Source organism: Calonectris borealis, chromosome 14 (genome assembly GCF_964195595.1).
Source record: "Calonectris borealis chromosome 14, bCalBor7.hap1.2, whole genome shotgun sequence".
NCBI lineage: Eukaryota > Metazoa > Chordata > Aves > Procellariiformes > Procellariidae > Calonectris > Calonectris borealis.
The window spans coordinates 2,834,136-2,855,528 of NC_134325.1; the positions used below are offsets into that span (position 1 = coordinate 2,834,136).

Here is a 21,393-nt window from a genome sequence, read left to right on the forward strand (position 1 = left end):
TACATATATATATGCAGTCATTAGAGGAAGTTATAATAAACTTCAAAATTATCAATGTTTAGTAAAAAGCTGCTTTACATATTAAGCATCTTATTTCACTAACAGGTGAAAACTGAAACTAAACCACATAAGAATCCACTATAAATGGAATTGCACACTCCTGTGTTGCTCTCAGATATTAGGTAAGTGTTATAAATCAGAAGAATGGAGCACTGTTTTCCAATTCAGTGAAATGGCAATGACAAACATGCTGGCATAAGCAGTGACATTCCAATACATGAAATGAATATGTACAATAGCAAGTCAATTGCTACGAGCAGCAATGGAAGCATCAAAGCAGCAATAACAGGGTAAATCTTTTCTAACTGCACACAAGGCATTACACACTTTTTATTTTATTTTCTTGTTCAGTCAAGTGCCCTATGTTTAATTTCTTAACTCATTAGTACCCTGTCCCATGCATAGACCCTTTCAAAGTAAACTCAGGAACCTTCTCAGCACGAATTCTTTCATTTAAAGGAAGAAATCAGTATCACTTTTTTGTAAATATACAAATAGGTCTTAATGGTATTTGCTTCAGAAAAAAATTCAGTGCTAAAATATGGATGCCATCATCTCAATTTTTTCTAAGCGTTGCTTCTTTGCAAACTACTAGAAAAGTGAAGCATATGGACCCACACAAAAATTCTACAGTTCCACTGCTCTGAATAAACCAAATATGCTGCGACAACCACATCAGTTTTATTTACAGCATCTTTCTGAAATTCAGATTATCAAGAAACGACATTTTATCTCACAGAATTCTAGAATTTTCTGAACATACTTGATTGAAGACCAATGCTTTTATCCAAGTTAAGGATGTCACAATATCTTTGCACAATTCAAAATCAAAGGTGTCATAGTAAAGTGAGTTTAAATTGAAGGAAAATTGATTTCCTGTACATAATTTGCTTTTAGAGTTCAAGTCAGATGCTCATTTGACATGGATTTAAAACAGATGTGCATGAAAGATACACACTGATGAAAAAAGTGTTATCTTTTAGAAAAAAGGCTTACTTGAAGATTAACAGAAGGCAACTGGCAGGCTGTCTTCTCAATGTCATTGCAGAATTGAGTTCTTCACTTTCAAGTTCACAAAAAGTCAGGACATTAACTGCTTCTCCCCAAATCTTGCAGTAGCAGAACAACTGCAAGGTTAAAGTTTCTCTTCTAGGAAACCAGTACTATCACCTAGAATAGCTCACTGACATACAACAGTTTCAGAAGAATATCAACATCACGTTTTAGCCATCAACACCACTATCACCAATTACTTTAATCATTATAGCTTGAAGCTGAGCAGATGCCTTTAAAGACTTTCTAACAGGTTAGAGGGGCTTTAACAATTTCCAGGAGATGCATTAAATTGTTCTATTGTGACATTCAAGTGGCAATACCTTGTGAAACAGTCTGCTGTAACAAATAAAGCTGTTTAGATAAGTTCATGCAAAGACTCTTGAGTCAATGAGGATGGGAGTGAGAAAAGAGCTTGGAAACTTACCCAGAGCAAAGTACTCAAGCCCTAAAGACAGGTGAAAATGAAGGGGCAAGGGGAAAGGAATAAGACATGGGAAAGAAATATTAATCTATTTTTAAAAGGACACGAACCATTTAGCTTCCAAAGGTGAAAATTGGATAAACTGAGGCAATTGGGTAAAAACTAAACTACCTAACATCAAAAACTAGGTGCTGCTAGGATTCAGTCTCCCAACTAATTTACGCTCTGAACAAGTTTCCTAAATGTGCTGTTTTTACAGAAGTAACAATTAGAGGAAGCGTTTTCAAAATAAGTAAGCCACCAGCTGTTTGCAGCAAGGATTATATTTTATAGTCCACAAAGGACAACATAGATCCATGGTTTTCTGAACAAATACCAATAACATCACAAGCTAACCTATGAAAATCAATACAGACACCTAAAGGAGTAATGTACATATACGCACAACTTTGCCTCAATGAAAAATTATATTCTGGACTCTGACAGAGCCCTGAAACACATAGGGTTTTAACCTACTTTTTACAGAGGTGTGTATTATCAGTTAAGTAAAAATAGATTTCCTATTTATCCCATGAATACTTAGCTGATAAGAAATATAGCTTGCTTCATTGAACTAACTTTTTTTAGCTTACTGTCTTTGATACACTATCAAGAAGATCAGCTTGGACTGTAAGCAACCAGTATATCACAACATTCTACAGCCTAAATTAAGTAATCTTTAGAAAAAGAAACAGGAAGAAATGGTAGATGAACTCAACTTTTAGAAGAGCAACAGGATTGACAGGTTCAAATTTTTCCAAACCCAATCCATAGATATCATCTATGGCAACTATAGTTTGTAGCAACTAGCGCTATTGTCAACAGTTTTTAATTTTTAAAACTTTTGAAATTAATTAACATGGTGCAAGAATATTCTATGGCCATTTCTGCTTACATCACAGTTCTGTAACATGTACCATCAAATGTGGGAAAAAAAGCATTACTTGTGTCGGCATTTCAAGCTTCATCTGCTTACCACAGTGACGAACTGCTCGCTACTACTATTTACCTCAGTTTGTGTGATAGAGATTCATGTGAGAGGAATTAGTTGCTTCGATCTTAATTAGAAGGTTAGTTATGCATACTAAGTTTTGAACAGAAATCTTCTGTTACAGAAAAAACAGCTTGGCCTTCAGGACAGCTAAATTTGACTTAACACCATCTCTCTTTAAAGCGCAATTATTTTGGACAGTCAACAAATAACTGTTAAATTGTCTGGATAAGCATTTTGGTCCACCCACTGCATTTCCATCATAGATAAGACTTAGAATCTAACAGTCTTGCCCAACACCAGAACGTCCTCCATTTCAGATGTAATAAACTATTCAGTGCTGCTCTTCCACTCTTCTGAAGGAAACAAATAGAACTTTCTTATTGACTACACTCATTTAACTGGGCAGGTAAAAAACCTGAACTAAGAAGATGGGAAGGTGGTGGATATTCCTGTGGAGCATACTAATGTCCTGCCATTGCCCTTCTTGAAGCAGTCTCAAAAAGAAAGACGACCCTGCACCGTGTTCCAGAGAAAATGTACCAAAGGAGTTTCTCCAGAAGATACAATCAATTCAGCTGGGGAGGGAAGGCCAGTAGTTTACATGCACCTTTCTGAAAGAATTTACAGAATCCAGGAGGAGCATCTAGTTCAGTACGTACAAAACATTCTGACAATACTCCATGTCTTCCAAGATGCACTATTGGTTCCTTTATAATTTGAAATTACTTTTATTAAGCCATACAATTAAATTTATGAAACAGTAAAAGTATTCTGAAGCAAGTCACTTTCAAAGTCCAAACCTAACCATCCATCTAATTATTATGAGTGGGTCATTGATTAGTGAATAGCTTTAAAAAAAAGCTTTAAAACTCACAGTACTTTGAGAAATTTTGATGGTGCACACAGAAATTCTAGAACAGCAAACAAAGCACAGTAATATTAAAAAGAAAAAAATCAAAAATATAAAAAAAATCTATACGCCAAAGGTGGCTTGTAATAAGTTTGGCATTTATACAGTCAAGGAAGTACATTCAAATTTCCCAAAACAAAAGAAAAGTTCAAATTGAGGGGTGGAACTTCGCAATGCTTTAAATATACAAGTCACAGAATCAGAAAGAATTTTTAATACAGATTATCATCACAGTAATGAAAACAAACATGCTGGATCTTTGCAGAAGGCAACATACAGATCAATAAAATTGTTACATAAAGCCAAATTCTTATATGCTAAAATGTCAGGCATGACTATCATTTGCTAAATGTTAGTTACTTCTTCACTTGTCCAAGTAGATTTAATAACTATTAGTGAAAATATTCTCAAGATAAATAAAAAAATTTACAGAACACCAAGATACACCACTGTACTCATTTTTCAACTCTGAAGGCCTAGTAACAGTTTTATCTGTTCAATTCTACGTCTAGTTTCAATTATATCTGAAACTAGTCTCTTCATTTCTACTGTTCGTACTCTGGCACAGTAATTTTGCAATATGAATATTCTCATTTTGATCTGTTCAAGAAATTCTATAGCAAATTCTATTATATTGCTATATGTACCACCCTAGCTATTGTTTTTCTTTTAACCATACACGAGATAACTATGTTTGAAGTTCACTAAGCGCTTCAGTATATAGGGATGCGATGAAACTACAAGCAAAAAAGATACGGCATCTAATTCAAACACAGAAAAGCTACACAGAAGTCTCGCTTACCACAATGGAATCACACTTCAGGATGCACACACAAGTTGAAACTAGTTCGTTGGCAAAGCAAGCAAGACTTAAATCCTAAGAATTAAGCTATAGAGATAAAAGCACTTTAAATGAAGCAAACGGCATGTTTTCATCAGGGAACAAAGTATGTAACCAAACTTTTCCACGTTTTGCTCTAACTTAACTCTACAAAAATGAAACAGGAGGTATGATTCTTTAAGTTACATAAGCAGCCTTCTGTTGGAGAGGTTTGTTTTTACAGAGAATGAAATTTTAAATTCAATCAGGAATTGAGTCTTTTTTTAAAAAAAAAAATCTGTTGTGTCAGCCTTTAGCACTGCAATTATATCCCACACACTCTATCACTCATTCATACACTTGTATGCAAAGAAATTCAAAATATGTAAATTTATATCTTATTTTCCATGAAAAGTACACATATTACTGAATAAAAGACCATACAACAAACTGGAGCTTTTAAGAGCTGTAAGTGAAACACACAAAAAAACCCTGAACTTTATTTATCAGTTATCTAAGTAGGACGAATTCAAGCTTATTCACATACTTTTAAACTTTTCATCTTTGATAGAAAAATTACAAAACCTAAGTTAATGCATCTTTCTATACAAGTCCAAAACTTACTTTGCACAGACTAAGAGAACTGACAATACGTGCTTTAGCTCTTCCTGTTGTATTTACGTAACTATCTCAGAGCTCCCTAACATTTTTCATTCTTCTCATGCTGCATAGCAAGTTTCCAACAAAGCACCTTCAAAGACCTCAGAAGAGTCAATCCCTTTATGGGCTATTTAAGCTGCAGTTCTGACAGCACAAGTCATTTGCTGCACTTTCTGAAGTCTGAACAGTTTCACACATGGATTGCCACCATTTAAATAAGCACACGTTATATTAGAGTGCAGCCTGCTAAATATTTAGTTATTCAGTGACCTGACATACGACTAAAATAAACACTCAAAAAAAGAAGCCTTCAAGCCACTTGTTACCAACTTGATAGTCATTTAAATCCATTGAATTGAACTCATGCAGCTCCTTTACACAGGATACAAGGCTGAAAGCAGACCTACACTTAATTCGCTCACTCTTCTCCTCCCAAAAATGTATCACGGGAAAAGTGGTCACGGACAAAATCATTTATAGCTTCCTTTACATTCCGAAAAACAGGATACATTTGGTAGTTATTTCTGCAAAATCCTTCATCTGGAAGTTTTAAGAGTCTTCAAGGAGAGAAAACATACCTGCTATAGGCACATATCCAACTCCTTGCTGATATACAGTGGGCATGAGGACCACTGGCTGGGGCTGCATCATCATGGCTGCTGGCAAAGACTTGACACAAAAAACACAATAGATTAGAACTACTCAAGAAACAGAAAAAAACTAAACCAGCAATTAAAACAGTATTTGCAAAAATCATGACTTTGCAAATCCATGTTCAACATTACAATATGACTCCACTAAGTGCTAATCTATATTAAGCAAAATCTCTGGCAAAGTAACAGAACTACCATCCTTTTAAATGACAATTAATTTGCCTGTAAATCAATATAAACACATCATGTCAAACTAGCCTTTTGCAACAGTTTGATAAATTTTGCCACTGAAATTTTGTTACTGAAGCAAATTATTTTAAAATATGGGTTTACTCAGCTTTCATGCCTTATTCTTGTGAAATGAATATACAACATATTCATTGTAAATGAAAACTTAGAGCAAAGCTGAATTTGATTAAAAGCAGTATACTGCTCCTAGAAGCAAATTTTAGTTCAAATCAATTATTTTTGAGGTAAACCAGTACTTTAAACAAAGTATCAATTTAACTCCATTCCCTTTTACTACCACAATTTGTGTTCAGTTTGATCCTGGAAAATATTAAAAGGTCAGATTCTATGTACAGTACATTCATGGGCAGACAATTTTAAAGGTTAATTACAAACTCATTTCTCCTAGGGGTAATGGAACAACTGTTCAGATGTGGGGCAGAATGTGAATTTCAAAACAGCAGGGAACATCTGCTCCCAGTTGGCACTTAACAGCAACTTGGAACTTTTGATCATGTACAAGTGTAGTAGGAAGCATTCAGGGCTGCACATATTATACATGCTATCCAACAGCTACTTAAGACAAGTGACAGATGACAATAGTCCATGAGCCGCTAAATGGACCAGTCTAAGTCAGCAGTTCATGACTAGGAGCACCAAATGAACAAGAGTGGAAGCAAAACACAAAATCATCAGAAAGAGCATTCAAACTAGCCAGAAAGAACAGAGAAGAGTTTCCACTATTTTTACTTTTAAATTGACATTTCCCTTATCTAAAGATTTAGGGAAAAGTAAGTTGTTGTTAGATTCCATTAAGCTTTTTAAAAATAATAATAATTACTGTTGTTATTATTATTATTATTAAATTAGAAATTACAACGGACCATTTGACTGAGGATTTCTTTTTTATACTTTTATTAGCACAGGAATATGTTGAATTTTTGTAATTGCAAAACCAGATAAATAAATACCCATTTACCACCTCAGCAAAAAATATTTACTGCCTTAACTAATATTTTTGACCGCTATTCCCAAAGTAAAGTGTAATTATTTTAAATGCTAACACACACAAACACCCAGTAAGGTACAATGGAACTACTTCTACCTCAAACTAAAATACCTCCCTCACACTACCCAAGAAGCTTCTCTCTTTTCCCTCCTCCCACCCCAAACGTACCGTATACGACATAACCAGATTAATCATTCCTTCCTTGTCATCACCCTGCCTTCCGCTCAGGCTGTACCATTCATCCTCCACATTTCCTTGTTTCAGAGACTCAGGAATTGTAATGTGTGTCCAAGCGATACGGTCATCCATTGAAAAGGCCCGCTGGAATATAATTTAAAAAATATTATCAAGTTACTTGTCCTGAAAAAACCCAATATCTTAAAATTATTCTTGACTAACACTTCCTTCAGTTTTGTGCTACTTCATTTTGCGAATTTTATTTTTAAGTTATTCCTTTTGAAATTACTAAAGTGTCAGTAAATATTTTAGCCATCTCCTTTCCAACAAGGATGAATGATGCTTTAAGTGGGATTATAGATTGATTGCAGATATTTAATAATAAGAAATTGAAAACCTGAAGCAGAACACTTCTAGAAATACAACATACCAGTATCAGCAGTCTGTGTGTGAATCTAGTGACATCATATCAGAGGCCATTAAATGAATGTAAACAGCTTCTGTTTACACTACTACGATAGGCTGTGAACTCCAGTAGTTCAAGAGCAGATACAAGTACTGATCTGCCACCCCTGTTGCAGCAATGGAACAGACACTTAAGCCCACGAAATAGCATCCAAAAGCCTCGCTTGTGTAATGACCACACAGCTGGTGCAATGTCAAGTTTTACTACACACAGTAAGAAAGGCAGCAAAAAAGGCAAACCACTGACTTTAGCCTCAGTTGTCGACTCTTAGTTTAAATTGTTCAAGAAGGTATGTTTGTGCTAAGTCCAAGTCAATATCCTGAACTGGAACAGCTGAGATGCAGGCACATACTCCCTGCTGCCAACAATAGCAACATCTAGCAGAACAACATACTAGAATTCAAGATAGTACTCTTCTAGAAAAGCTTTGTAGAGCAGATTACCTACCAGAGCTGTTAATCAGACCCATTCAATCTCTAAGAAAATGAAATTGTTCAGAGGTTAGGTATTTATTACCACTGTGTCTTAAGTAAAGCATAGACAAGTGCCTACATGCCCCTTGGAATGAAATTCAGGCAAGTACAGATTAAGTTATGTTTCTGCTAATAAATCTTAGTGACTACACACAGTCTATATTTGACAGTTTTATTCTCCGCATTTCCAAGCTTGGGAAAGCTTCCAAGCTCCTCCTGGGTTAGAACAACACTGAAGAATTTCTGAGTAAAACAGCATTGTATGAACAAGCTATTTTTAATAGGGACAGTACAGAATATAAGGCTGCAGGGCATTTTGATAGCAAAGAAGAGCTTAAACACCACTCAGACGTTTTTGCTTCTCTTCCTTTGCAGGGAACCCTGCTAAGGCCCCTTATCAGCTAGCAAAGGAAAAGTAACAGCTTGGACATTCTTGGGGAAGAGCGAAGCCTTATGCATTGCTGCTCTTGGGATTCTGAAAAATTTCCATCATCTCCCAGAGAGCACACCGAAGAAACAGCCTTTAGTAACTCAATCCTTTTTTGCAAGATTCCACCCAAATCTCAGTCCAAACAGGAGACGGGGAGGGGGTGAAAAATACATAGTAGTTCTGACCTCATCAAATATCTCCAGATAAAAAGAGTCCACACCCGGGGGCACAGTGCATTGAATAACTTTGTTCCAGCGGGGGTTCTTGGCTCCATTATGTGCTGTTGGAGTTTCATACACAGCATACCCCAGCCGTATTCGACAATATGGATCCATGCGGGTCATTCCATAGTTCTTTGCCAATTTTGCCTGGAAAGAAAAGAAAGCCTGTAAGTGTATAATATTTACATTAACTTGAGAAGTTAATTACTATCAGTTCACAAAGAGAATCAGATATTGAACAAAGGACTAGATTCAATTATGAGGTAGACAGAAAAAAAAAAATTAAGAAAAACAGCATTCAGATTAAAACACAGAACAGCCAATGACACCATTAAATGTCTGGGAGACCTTGAAAAGGGAATCTCTTTTTAACCTGTCTGTTGTAGAAAATACACATCTTCACCATAGCTAAAATAAATTACTTCGTTCCAAACTAAACGATACCTGATTACAAGGAAATAATACTAAGTTCAATTATTGCCTAAGTATCTGCTCTCCAATATACAATCATAAACTTAATGCGATAGGTAGCCTGTCCTCTTTCACTGAAGTACTTTTAAAGGATGAAATACAGAAATCCAGTAGCTTCAAGAACATCACACAACAGGAAAGCACAAACTGCAAGAACAGTTCAATTGAGATAAAATTTAGTAGATCATACTTTTCAAAGTGATTAAAAAACTTAATTCAGTGTGTGCATTTGATATTACTTAATTCAGTGGGCAACTTAAGTTCTACGTTACTATAAAAACAGATGCTGTATAGAATCAGAAGATATCCAACATACTTTTGCTGTAACATCAGAGAAATAGAACAAAACAAGTTGATGACAGTCCTGAAGACAACACTGAGTACTGTTGCATAGCTATGCCAAAGTAGAAATTCGGACTTTTTGGACATGCTGTTTCTCTGACCTGTACTAAACAGCCTATAATTCTTTTTATAGTAAGACAAGTAACGAAATATGGTGCCTAGGATGCCTCCCACCTACAGGACATTTAAAGAACTGGAACAGTTGACACTTGCATAAGATTTAGTCACAATGGCTGCAGCTCTGGCCTGGAAAGCCCTTTTCTCCTTCAGGACACATGCTGGTTCAGTAATTCATACAGTAGAGCTGGTGAGAAATGTCTCAAACTGTTCCTTGTAGATGTAGGCTTAACAATTAAAGTAAGAAACTTGGCACCTAAATTATGTGCTTTCTAGACTCTGAAGTCCTGAGATTAAGCATCTTACCATGAAACTTCACCAAAAGAAAAAAAGGCATATAAATTGTCTGTCTAGTAATTTAAGAGGACACAATCAACTGTGCTCAAACTCACCACCATTCCTATATATCTGTAACGAAAAAAAAGCAGTAAGCTACCTTCCCAAAAACATTTTCTGATCTTCCACCAGTTTATTAGTACAGGAATTAAGGCATGCTGCTCTATACACTTTATCAACACATATTTAAATACAAAAGACTTAAACCAGCTTTTCACGTTCCACAGGTTAACTATGCCATGGTAGTCTCCTATCCAGAATGCCACATGCCTCAATACGCAGCCAAGATTCCCACAGCATTCTTGCATAAACTCTCAGATAGGTACAGAAGACTATCTCTTGGGACACCACAGGGTTGTACTGCGATTCAGAGGGACCTTGAGAGGCTGGAGAAGTGCGCAGACAGGAATCTCAAAGTTCAGCAAATGAAAATGTACCGTTCTGCCCCTGAGGAGGAATAACCACATGCATCACTACAGGCTGTGGGCCAACTGGTTGGAGAGCAGCTTTGCAGAGAAGGACCTGGGGGTCTTGGTTTACACCAAGTTGGAAATAAGCCAGCAATGCACCTTTGTAACAAAGAAGATAGACAGCATCCTGAGCTGCATTAGGAAAAGCACAGTTAGCAGGTCAAGGAATATGATCCCTTCTACTCAGCACTGAGGAGACCATACCTGGAGTGCTGTTCTCTTTAGTTCTGGGCTGCCCAGTAGAAGACGTGGTCATACTTGAACACGTCCAGCAAAGGGCCACTAACACAATAAAGCATTTTACATAATCACAGAATGGCTGAGGTTGGATGGGACCTCTAGAGATTGGCTAGTCCAAGCTCCCTGCTCAAAGCAGGGTCAAATGCTTAGGCAAGTTCTGAGCATCTTCATGGACGGAAGCTCTACAACCTGTTTGGGCAATCTGTTCTGATGTTTGACAACTCTCACAGCAAAAAGGTTTTTCATATATTTAATTAGAGTTTGCTGTATTTCAATTTGTGGTTGCTGCGCCTCTTGTCTTTCCTCTACACAGCACTGAAAAGAGCCTAGCTGTCATCTTCATAAATACCTGATGGCAGGGACAACTCGTTGATAAGATTCCCCAGCTTTCTCAGCCTTTCCTTGTATATAACATCCTCCTTAATCCTCAATTAAGGGACTGGCCTGGGTGGGGGCGGGTAGGGGTGGGATGAGGTTTGGACAAAATAAACTCCAGAGGTCCCCTCTAACCTCAACTATCCTGTGATCCTATAACAAGTGGTTACTTACAGACATGGCATCAAGAACAGCCATTAGGTTTTATTCTTCAAGCAAGATAAATATTTATTTCTGCACAAGCACCTAAAAATAAATAAGGATTGAACCTGATAAAGACCAGTATCAACTCCATCAGTTCACCAATCCAAACAGGAATCTGGATGTTTCTGTACATAGCCACTCAAAGTGAGATGCAAAACTCCCTTCTTGAACACTGTACTGTCTGCCCCCTTACCTGCTCCAGGAACTTCCACCATCTATACTGATTGGATCAACATCCCGTGACAAAAAGCACTTTAAGCTGTCCAAGCAAATAGCCAAAGATGAACAACCTATGGAGTAGCATACAAGTTGCTAGAAACTGCTAGAGAGTTAAGACAGACATGGCACGTTGTTTGATAAATATTTTGTTTCTTTATAGGCCTGAGGTTTAACCTGAATCATCTATTCCTAGCTCTGGAAAAAGAATTTATACTAAAGCTTCTTCCACTATGCTCCAAGAGTGGTAACAGCTTTCTGCTGTTCAAAGTTGCAGAAGCAGCTTCCAATCTTACACTCTCTGAACACAGATTGGGAAACTCCGCAGAACTAGAAAGAAGGCTGCAACTGAATGCAATGAACGAGTTCAAGAGTCTAGCCCTTAGAAGTAATAAACTTTGAAAAAGCATTGCCCCCAGTTTTCAAAGGAAGGACGTTGGCTCTGAAGGAGCAAACTGACCAGTGAAAGACATAGAAAGGAAGGATCAGTGCCTCTTTTCCTTAAGACCCTATACAGGTTTACTCCCCAATAAGGACCTCACCATGGAAGCTATAACCATACGTGTACTATTCCAGGCTTGGTGCTAAATTTGAGGCTAAATATCTCTTTGGTATGTTTTTCGAGAATGACTTGAAAACAGTACTTCTAAATAGATGAGGTGTGTTAAGCAAATATGAAGGACATCTGGTATGCTAATGTAGATAAACAGAACTGTGCTAAGACAGACAAGTTTTAAAACCTGAAATCTTATGCATAATGAATGCAGTAATACAGTACTGCCAAGACAAAAAAGAAAGGATAACAAGAGAAAAGAGGAAGCAGAAAGTAAAGAGCTAGGACTATGCATTTGACTTATTTTTGCATTAATAAGAAAGCCTGCAGAAAGCACTAGGAAAAACAGCAAATGCATTAGAGAAAATGGGGATGCAATAGAGCAGTCACTTAAGGAAAAATATGTAAGGCAACTGCAGTTTCCCACGACATTCTCAAAATTGCTAATGTCTTCCAATATTAAGTGTTTCTATAGGAAGCCTTCTTAACAGAACTTTTTCAGAGAAACCTGTTCACTGTAAAAAACCCATGAGTTTATTTGATTATGTGCTGTAATAGCAAGATTTATAGAAAATTGCTGCACCATGCACAATGCAGCTATGAAACTGGAAAAAATGCTGAGGTGCAGAAACATGAAGCTACAAAAACTTTAAAAATTACTCATTCCCTATATACAAGTAATTTAGTAACTCAAATTCCAACATAAAATCTTTGTGATCAAAAAGATTAATTGTATTATAATTACAATTACTTAATTGTACAAAGACAGTACAATTTATACCTGTACTACAGTAATGCTCAGTCTGCCTACTGTACCCATTGGTCCTCCATACTGTAGCTGCTGAGCTGCCTGGGCATCCAGCTGGATTTGCTGTTGCTGCTGCGTTGGGGTAATGCGAAGAAAATCTTGAGGAAGCTCACCAACGTATACCTTAAAAAAGAAAAGAAAAAGAAGAAACCATCAAACTTAAGTCTTCCTCTCTCACAATGAAAAAGAGAGAAGAATATAAATCAAAGAAAAGCTTAGCAAAAACATTCGGCAGAATTTAGTCTAGTTTTGACAGCGTGAACAAAGAACTAATTAAATGACAAAACTGCCAACTCATGTAGAGAATGTTCTCATACTCACATTCAAAAACACTAATTTCCAACATAAGCCTCTGACAAAAAGTAGGGGACACAGATCCAAGGCTGCTCTGCAACGAAACATTTAAGTAGTCCACACAAAAGTCAGAGCTACCGAGTTTTACATCCCATTCACATATGACATCTGATGGCACCCAGCTCTTTCTCTTATTCATCACCCATGTTGCACCCAATCATTCCTGTGACAAGTAGCACCTTGCTTTCATCTGAAAGGGTCACTTTCAGTCACCTTCAAGACAGATCATAAAGACAACGTTTCCTATGAACCAAAGCCTTTAACATAACTAAGAATCCTTCAATATTACAAGGATGCCCTAATGCTTTTCCAATGTTAAACACGGCTGGCCTGTAACTAACTTTGGGGACAATTTGGGGACAAAATCCCACCATACTCAAAACAGTAATGGAGAAATTCAAAATCTGGTCTATCACAAGAACGAACCATGACGAAAAATTCAAAGTAGAAAAACCTTAGAGGAACTGTGTCACATGTGTCAATATGAATCAGCAGTCACCATGTATTTTCTGTTAGCTTTACGGTAAAAGGAGGGAAAGTTTCTACCTATTATTTGTCAGTTCTATTACTGTCAATTCAACAACTCAGGTTGTTTCTAGGTTTTAAATGCTCAGTGAACATTATCAATAACACATTTAGAGAAATCATCATATTAAAATAACAGGCATACTATAACAGCAAATTTTAAAAGGCAAATAAAGTGGCATAAAAAATTTATAATCAAGCTGTACTCATTTCTGTTGACTATAGAGTTGCTTACATATTTAATACAGAACCGTCCACCGCATCAAGACAAAAGAGTGCAATTTCTTATGTTGCTATCCCAGGCAAGATTACTCCATTGTACAGCTGGCAGATGCCTGCCTACAGAACATACTTTAAGAAGTTAACAGGCCTCTAGGACATAGCTTTTGAAGATCAGACAGTACTTGCATGCCAAGACTGCATCTTGGAGATAGCAATACTCATACAAATGTGATTTGGCAAGAGCTGCAATTTCTGCCTGAGAGCCTCAGGATCCTGGCAACAGTAGGTGTTACATGCCAGAAAGGAAGTTTATAAAAAAGCTAAGGAGGAATTACTGAATGCCTGCTGCTAGGCTCTTGGGAAGGAGGGAAAAGAGGGAACCAGTTTTGCTTACAAGCATCTTGAAATTTCACAACTAAGATCCTAAGTAGCTTAAGCTTTAAAAAGTGGGGCAGAGAGGGAGAAGACTAAGCTAAAAGATAGTGCTAATATTAAAAGAAAGCTTATTTAAGTTAGGCTGGAAATTAGACAGGGTCTTGTAACAGCCTTCTCATTAGAATACATGTTATAAAAATGAGTTAGTTTTAAAATAAAACATAATCCATTTAGGAAAGATTTGAAATGGCACCAGAATTAGCAAGGCAATGGTATTTACAACACAGCAGGTCCCCTCCAACCCTTGACCTCCAGGAAGTTTCAAATCTGGTGTTATTAGCATCTCCAAGAATAGACATCAAAGATTTCCCACAGTCAGAATTGGTGGCTGCAGCCCTGAAATTACATTGCCACATATGCAAGCTCCCTCTGTCAACTTCTCAGAAAAAAGGGTAGCATATTTTCTCTCAACCATCTTATCATGGACATTGGAAAGCTTAATTCATTCACAACAAGTGAGAAGAATAATAATATCTTTCACTTTTTAAATTTAATTTTATTTAAGTCACCCAAATACTGCTCCAAAATAAAATATATAAACTAGTCTCCAGACCGAGGTCCAAAAGGGACAAACAAAATCTGTACGGGAGACCAAAGTTTTCTTACAGCATCTAAGCTGATTTTAGGTCATTCAGTTATCTCAGACGAAGCTACATTCTTATCCTGGAATTGCAGAGCAGACATACACAGAAACTGAAAACAGCCAATGTAACTAAATTCTCAAAAGACCCAACTGGTAAATGCCTCCAAAAGGACGAGTAGGGAACAGGAGATGCATATGCTCCCATCTTAAATGTTCTGCTCTGACTGAGATCTGGTACACAAGTCCTGGTGATATATTCAGTAAAATATCTAGGAGAGATACTTATTGAGGAAAATACACTACTCGGTAAATTCTTATGCTAATTATCAGTTGATTCCATATTGATAGAGATAAATCAGTAGTGTGCAATCTTTTTATCTGTAAAGAAAACAAGCTAATTTATGTTTTCCTCAAAGCATTTAAAAGCAGGCACATAATTGCCACCTCCAAACCCGAATCAAAAATACCAAGTTACATAACCAGAGTTCAACCACAGTTTTTGTTTTTAAAGCAAGGAGAACATAAGTGACAAGGTTGTATCACTGATCCTGCTCAACACCCACTTTACAACAAATGCACTTCCCTCTACTATAACAACATTTAAGGAAGAATGTGAAATTCAACCCTGCTCTGCCGTTAACTGTAGAACAAAAAATTAATTCCGTTTAACATCTGAATTTTACTAAACTTTCTTTTCAAGCAAGACAGCAATATGACAGTGCTATGATAGAACTACAATTTGGAAGACAAATGTTGAGCAGGCATTCACAAAAATAAGCCTGCCTTGTTAATTACTTCCTAATAAACTTTGACAGCATTGCATATCAAAAATATGAATTATCTAGAAACCGAATAATACTGCCCTTTCTATCTGCTCAAACCGCCTAAGAGCTAGTTTTGAGGATCTTCAAAGTGAAACACTGCAGGTGTAAAAACTGCATCTCAACTTCTTCAAATTGAAGGCGGTGTGATGTTATACAGCTATTCGAGCTAATTTAGGACTGGCCTGTCTCAGTCTCACCCTCCTGTTTCTTCTCACCCCCATTTCTTGTGCAACATTAAATGGTGCCAAGGCAATTGCAAAGTACGCTACTGCAGAGGGCAGATCAGAAGAAAATAAAACAAGGGTTGGAGGTAAAGGGAAGAGGAGGGGAAGTCATCAGGATCCTTACCTCGCTAACTGATCATGTGAGTACTGATACCTACATACGGGAGGGAAAGGGAATGCAGAGCCAAGAACAACCACAAATGCCCTGACTTACGGATCCATACATCCAGACATGGTACATTCAGGGAACCGTAACTAGAGGTTGCCACGCCAGCAATTACCAAGAAACTCTGATCCTAGGTTTCAGAGAAGTTTCATGTTAAAGAGCTTTAAACACCTAGCTATTCAAAAAATTTCTAACCATTCTCCTTTAAATGGTTTTACTGTTTTTAAGAAAGAGTAAGTGAGCGAATGAGAGAGAATTTTGAATTATTATTCTATGTTTTGCACACTAAAGAAAAAATTGGGACCAGATAGGATGCATCCAGAGGTCCTAAAAAAGCTAGCTGATACTTTTTCAAGGCTACTGTCTATCATCTTTAAAAGGTCATGGAGATTAGAGGAAGTCCCCTATAACTGGAGAAAGACAAATGTCATACCCAGCTTTCAAAAGGGCAAGAAGGATGTCTTGAGGAACAACGGGTAGGTCAGCTTCACTTCAGTTGCTAAGAAATTCATAGAGCAAGTCCTTCTGGAAGGCACTTCTAGACACACGAAGGAAAAACCAGGGACTAGGAATAGCCAGCCTTTACCAAGGCCTAATGAGCCCAACTGCCTTCTGCAATAAAATTAGTAGAATCTGTGCATAAGGAGAGAGTGGTAGGTATCAAAGCTGGGTCGTTACAATCCAAATGGGTGGACCACTAGATGGATGAAAAACTGGCTGGGTCACTGAGCTCAGAAGTTGAAGTTCAGTGGTTAGTAACACTGGAGGTTGGTTAAAAGCAAAGTTTCTCAGAGGTCTGTACTGAGACTAACTTATGAGTCTAATATTTTTCCTTATCAGTGACCAGAGATGAAGACAGAATGTACCCTTATCAGTTTAGAGGATGACACCAAATCTGGGGGGGGGACGACTGGTATACTTGAGGACAGGACCAACAACCAGAGAGACAGAAGAATTCACCAGCAGGAATTTCACTGAATTCAACAACAAGTGCAAAGTCCTGTACTTTGGACAGAAAAATCCCTGGCGCTGGTACAGACTAGGGAACAACTGGCAGGGCTGCAGCTCTACAGAGAGGAACATGCAGGTCCTGGTAGAGAACAAGGTAAACATGAATAAGCAGAGCACTCTTGCAACAATGAAGTCTAAGAGCATACTACACTGGATCAACAAAAGCCTAGCCAGTAAGCTGAGGAAAACGATTGTTTCCCTTTACTCAGCACTCATTAGACCACATCTGGAATACTGCAACCCATTTGGGGCCCAGTAGTACATGAAAAAATGATAAACTTGAGTGAGCCCACCAAAGATCCACCAAGAGGGCGCATGAAAAGGGCTGTAACACAAGACTTGTGAGGACAGGCTGAGGATTTGAGAGTAGAAGAAACTTAGTACGCACCTCGTAGCAGCTTTCCAGTATCTATAAGAAGGTCCTTACGAAAACAGAGCCAGGTTCTCTTCTGAGATGGCTCTACTTCAGAATTTCAATTTAGAGGTGGATAAAGGAAAGAATATAACAGCAATTAAGTTTATTACATTTACAGATTTTTGCTGTTTGGTTTTTTGGTTTGGGGTTTTTTTTTTTTTTTTAAAATGTCACCAAAATAAAAAAAGTGTCATGGATTGTAAGGTACCAGACATTTCTTCTCCCGTTCTTATTATTTCTTCCTGTTGCCAATCTACTTTGCTGTTTCTGTTGCTTCTGTATGTCTACCTGTAAAGGCTTTATGATTTTATAGTCAACGCCTTAATAGTATTGAGATTAGCATTAAGGAGCAGGATAATTGCCATCAATTCCAGGAACAGGCTTCTAATTTTTTCTACACTACCACTAGACATACCAATTCAGATCTTTCCTTCCTCTAAGTCCTGGTTAAAAGAAAATGCCATTGGATGCAACAGAAAAGAAGCCACATAGTGCCTTAAGGTACTTCTCTTATCTGTTAGAGAGCAAGAACTTCAAAGCATTATCAACGCTGCCCTCAACATTTTCTGTCAAAGGAACATGGCTCCAGAGATCAGATCCCAGCACTTAAAAATTAATTCACATTTTGCTTAGAAGCACTTAATGACATCTTACTCCCTCAACTTCTTAAACAACTTCTGAAATCCAAATTGATTGTAACAATGTGTCTTTATGATATTTCCACCTTCACAGATCAGGATTTTAATACTGCATATATTCACATCCTAATAAGAAACAAAATATCTAATAAAATACTCAATTATACCCAGAATTATCAACACAATTGTGGTGATGGGACCTTGCATTCAGAATTGCTCATGTGACAGCATAACATATATTGATACCGGACAAAGCAAACAGGAATTGCTTCTTTGCCACCTTCGTTCAGAAAAAGGTATCAAAGTTTTGAAGAGCCTCAAAACAAAACTTCAAGTAAAATCAGAGACAACAAGACTTACGTAGTTAAATGACAACATTAGGACAAGAAAAGGGAAGTAATCATAAATATAGCCTGCCCATTAGAAGATGTCCAATCATCAGAGTAGTGGTTATTAGCGAGATTAGGAGCAGAAATCCAAGTAGTCCTAGCTTGATACTTGATCTAATTTTGGAGGACCTGACATATTTGCCAGCATGGTGAATAATCACGGAGATTAATTTTGGGTGTGCTTGGCTTGATAAGGAATCAAATACAAGGTTTTGGTCCCTTGGATTTAACCTGAAGCCTGATCAAACTGTTCATTAATACCTCTCACTTGGAAAAGGTATCATTTACCAGCCCTTATATATTCAGCTACAGTTTAGACTTCAAAAGCTGTTTTGTTCCCAAAAGATCACAAAATGTGAAAACATGCTAATTCCACAATATCCTGAAAACAGCCAGAGAAATCTATACTCTAGCAGAATATTTACCAGTAACAAACAGGATGAATTCCAATTCTGTTTGATCTGAAAAAACTAAACAGCAATCAGAAGTTTTAATTACTCACCACATAAGCATCATCACAAACTAGAAAGCACAGGTATAAGAACAAGACTGGCAACAGTATAGCAGCATACTTTATTTTCTTACCTGCATGAAACAACCTTGAATATTTTCTTGCCTGTTCAAACAGAAAGAGACAGAACTGTTCTCTGCAGCACTAAAGAGAAAATGTTTCCCAATCCTTTAGCACCATTTAGTGGCTATTCATTTGTAATGCAGCTGTATATATAGAAACAAGCAGAATTCTACCTTCTGCTCTAAAGAGAATTAAGAAAGGCTGGCATGTACCGTATCAGCATCCTCACTTGTGAATGGCTGCTTAATATTGCATAATTTATTCATTCATTTGAAAACATTCAAATCTCTAAAGTGGTTAAGACAGGGAAGAAAAGCATACACAAAAATGTTAGGAACACATAAGAAAAAAGGTATTTATATTATTTTGAGCTTTTTTTGAGTAAAACCTGTTACATATTGACAGAATTCTATTTGGGTCCAATCACACCCACCCAATCAACTCCCAAACATCAAGCCTTTGAGGATTGCAACTGCTTAATTCACCACAGATTCAACCAGAACAGCAGTTGTCGTCTTTTCATAATACCATCAAGAGAGAACAAAAAACTTAATTCACTCTTTTTACTTTAATTCTCCATTTCAAACTTTTATTCCAACAACAGAACCATCATCACAATCTGTTGTAAAAGGAATCTATTCTGGAAGACCAGACAAGTAAGGCATTTTAAGGAATTAAATTGATGATCATATAATATTACTGTCACGAGATAATAACAGATGGTGATGCAGTTTTTCAAGATCAGCAGTTTAATAATTCACTCCTCTGGTCTTTCATCAAGGCTGCACAGACACACAAAAAAAGTAGCTGTTTCTAGGAAATAAAATACAGTTTAACTTGATTGTTTAAGAAAATCTTACTTCGCCTGCAGAGCAACATCGTATTGTCAGTTACTACCAGATCCTTCCAGGCAGGAGGAACAGACAGGAACAGCACATCAATCGAGAGCTGATGTTATACCGCAGTTATACACCACACAGTAGAACGTCCCGGTGTAGGGCAAGATTATTCCAGGGCAAAACTAGACAATAACACATTTCCAATAAACTATCAACACTAACTCCCAGAATATTGTTAGATTGGTTTTAAGACTGCTCAGTTCCTCCCCCCCAACACACATGCCTACGTACCACCACTAAATGTGTCTTTCAGCACGTTTCACGTTCCAGCTTTCAGGTGGCAATTTCAGAGACAGCTACCTGAATCTGCCCAGCCCAACCACGAAAACACAAAGCTCTACTTTGCTTTAAAGAGAAAGAGGTTTAGCTTTGGTTTAGTTTAAGCCGTTCCCTCCTTTGGAAGGCCCTTAGACAAAGAACGGGCAGAATAGCCTCTCCAAGCCCCACACGCGGATAGGAGGGACTTTCCCCTCCCCTTTCCCAAAGCCTCTTCGCCAGGCGGAGAACCAGGAGAAGAGGCAGACTTTCCTTCCCCCGCCCCCTTCCCCCGTATCACGGCAGTCTGGAGAAGAAGAGAGGTCTTGTCTCTCCTCTCTGCCACAGGCCGTGAGCGGGGGAAGGGAGAGAGACACGAAGCGTGAGTCACGCTCCCACCGAGGCCCACTGGCAGGAGCCGAGCCGAGGGGGAGAGGGACAGAAGCCGAAGCCCAGAAGGGTCCAAGCCGGGCCTCACCGGCCCAACGCGGTGCAGTCGCAAGAATTAACAGGAGACAACCTTCAGAGGCCCCTGCCGCTGATCCTCACCCGGCAGCACTCACCGGGCCCCGCTGAGTAGTGACGGTGGTCGCCATTCCGCCTCCCTCGGGCCGAGACCCCTCCTTCCGCCCCGCCAGGCCGCCACCGCCGCCGCCGCCGCTACCGTTACTGCTCCAACGGCCGCCGCTAACCGTCACTCAGCGCGAGGCCCTCGAGTCAGCTGACCCCGGCCCCGCCCCCAGCGCCGCGCGTGCCTGCAGCAACGCATTCCTCCCCCGCCCCTTCTGGCGGTTTCCAAAGCCGCGCCGTGCGCATGCACCAAGGGAAGGAGGGGGAACGCGGCCACCCCGCCTCGCGCATGCGCCTAGCGACCTACTGGGAGGGGAAGGAGCGGGAAGCGCGGAGCCACTCTTGCGCATGCGCTCTTCTCCTCTGCGGCCGCCGCAACGGAGCGGGGCGCTGCGGGGGGCGCCGCAGTCGCTAGGGGGCGCCGCGGCGCAGGGGAGGAGCCGGGGCCGGTAGGAGGCCTCGGGGCCGACATCTTGGGGCGGGGGCGGCGTCCTCCGCCGGCCGGGGGCAGGGCTCCCCTCCCACGCCGGGACGAAGCGGGCAGAGGTTTTGCGTGGGAG

The 21,393-nt window shown here is 38.8% G+C and overlaps 1 protein-coding gene and 1 long non-coding RNA gene across 5 annotated transcripts in view; both read right to left on the reverse strand.

The window, feature by feature from the left end:
• TOLLIP (toll interacting protein) overlaps positions 1-21,081 on the reverse strand; it is a 28,949-nt gene extending 7,868 nt beyond the window's left edge. Inside the window, exons 1-6 of one of the 4 annotated variants that reach the window (XM_075162983.1) lie at positions 20,827-20,971; positions 13,071-13,137; positions 12,723-12,872; positions 8,582-8,764; positions 7,019-7,171; positions 5,539-5,629 (exon numbers count right to left, since the gene is read on the reverse strand). In XM_075162983.1, the coding sequence (XP_075019084.1) occupies positions 5,539-5,629; positions 7,019-7,171; positions 8,582-8,764; positions 12,723-12,761 (466 nt within the window). In that variant the 5' untranslated portion in view covers positions 12,762-12,872; positions 13,071-13,137; positions 20,827-20,971. Of the gene's footprint in view, positions 1-5,538; positions 5,630-7,018; positions 7,172-8,581; positions 8,765-10,153; positions 10,300-12,722; positions 12,873-13,070; positions 13,138-19,120; positions 19,141-20,826 lie in introns of those variants that run through there. The other 3 variants (XM_075162980.1, XM_075162982.1, XM_075162984.1) reach the window with 3 other exon arrangements.
• Positions 10,337-12,714, reverse strand: LOC142088063 (uncharacterized). Its single transcript, XR_012675709.1, has 3 exons — positions 11,366-12,714; positions 10,558-11,214; positions 10,337-10,452 (listed from the first exon to the last, which is right to left on the reverse strand). It is a non-coding gene; the product is annotated as an uncharacterized LOC142088063 (long non-coding RNA).
• Positions 21,082-21,393: the final 312 nt, after the last annotated feature.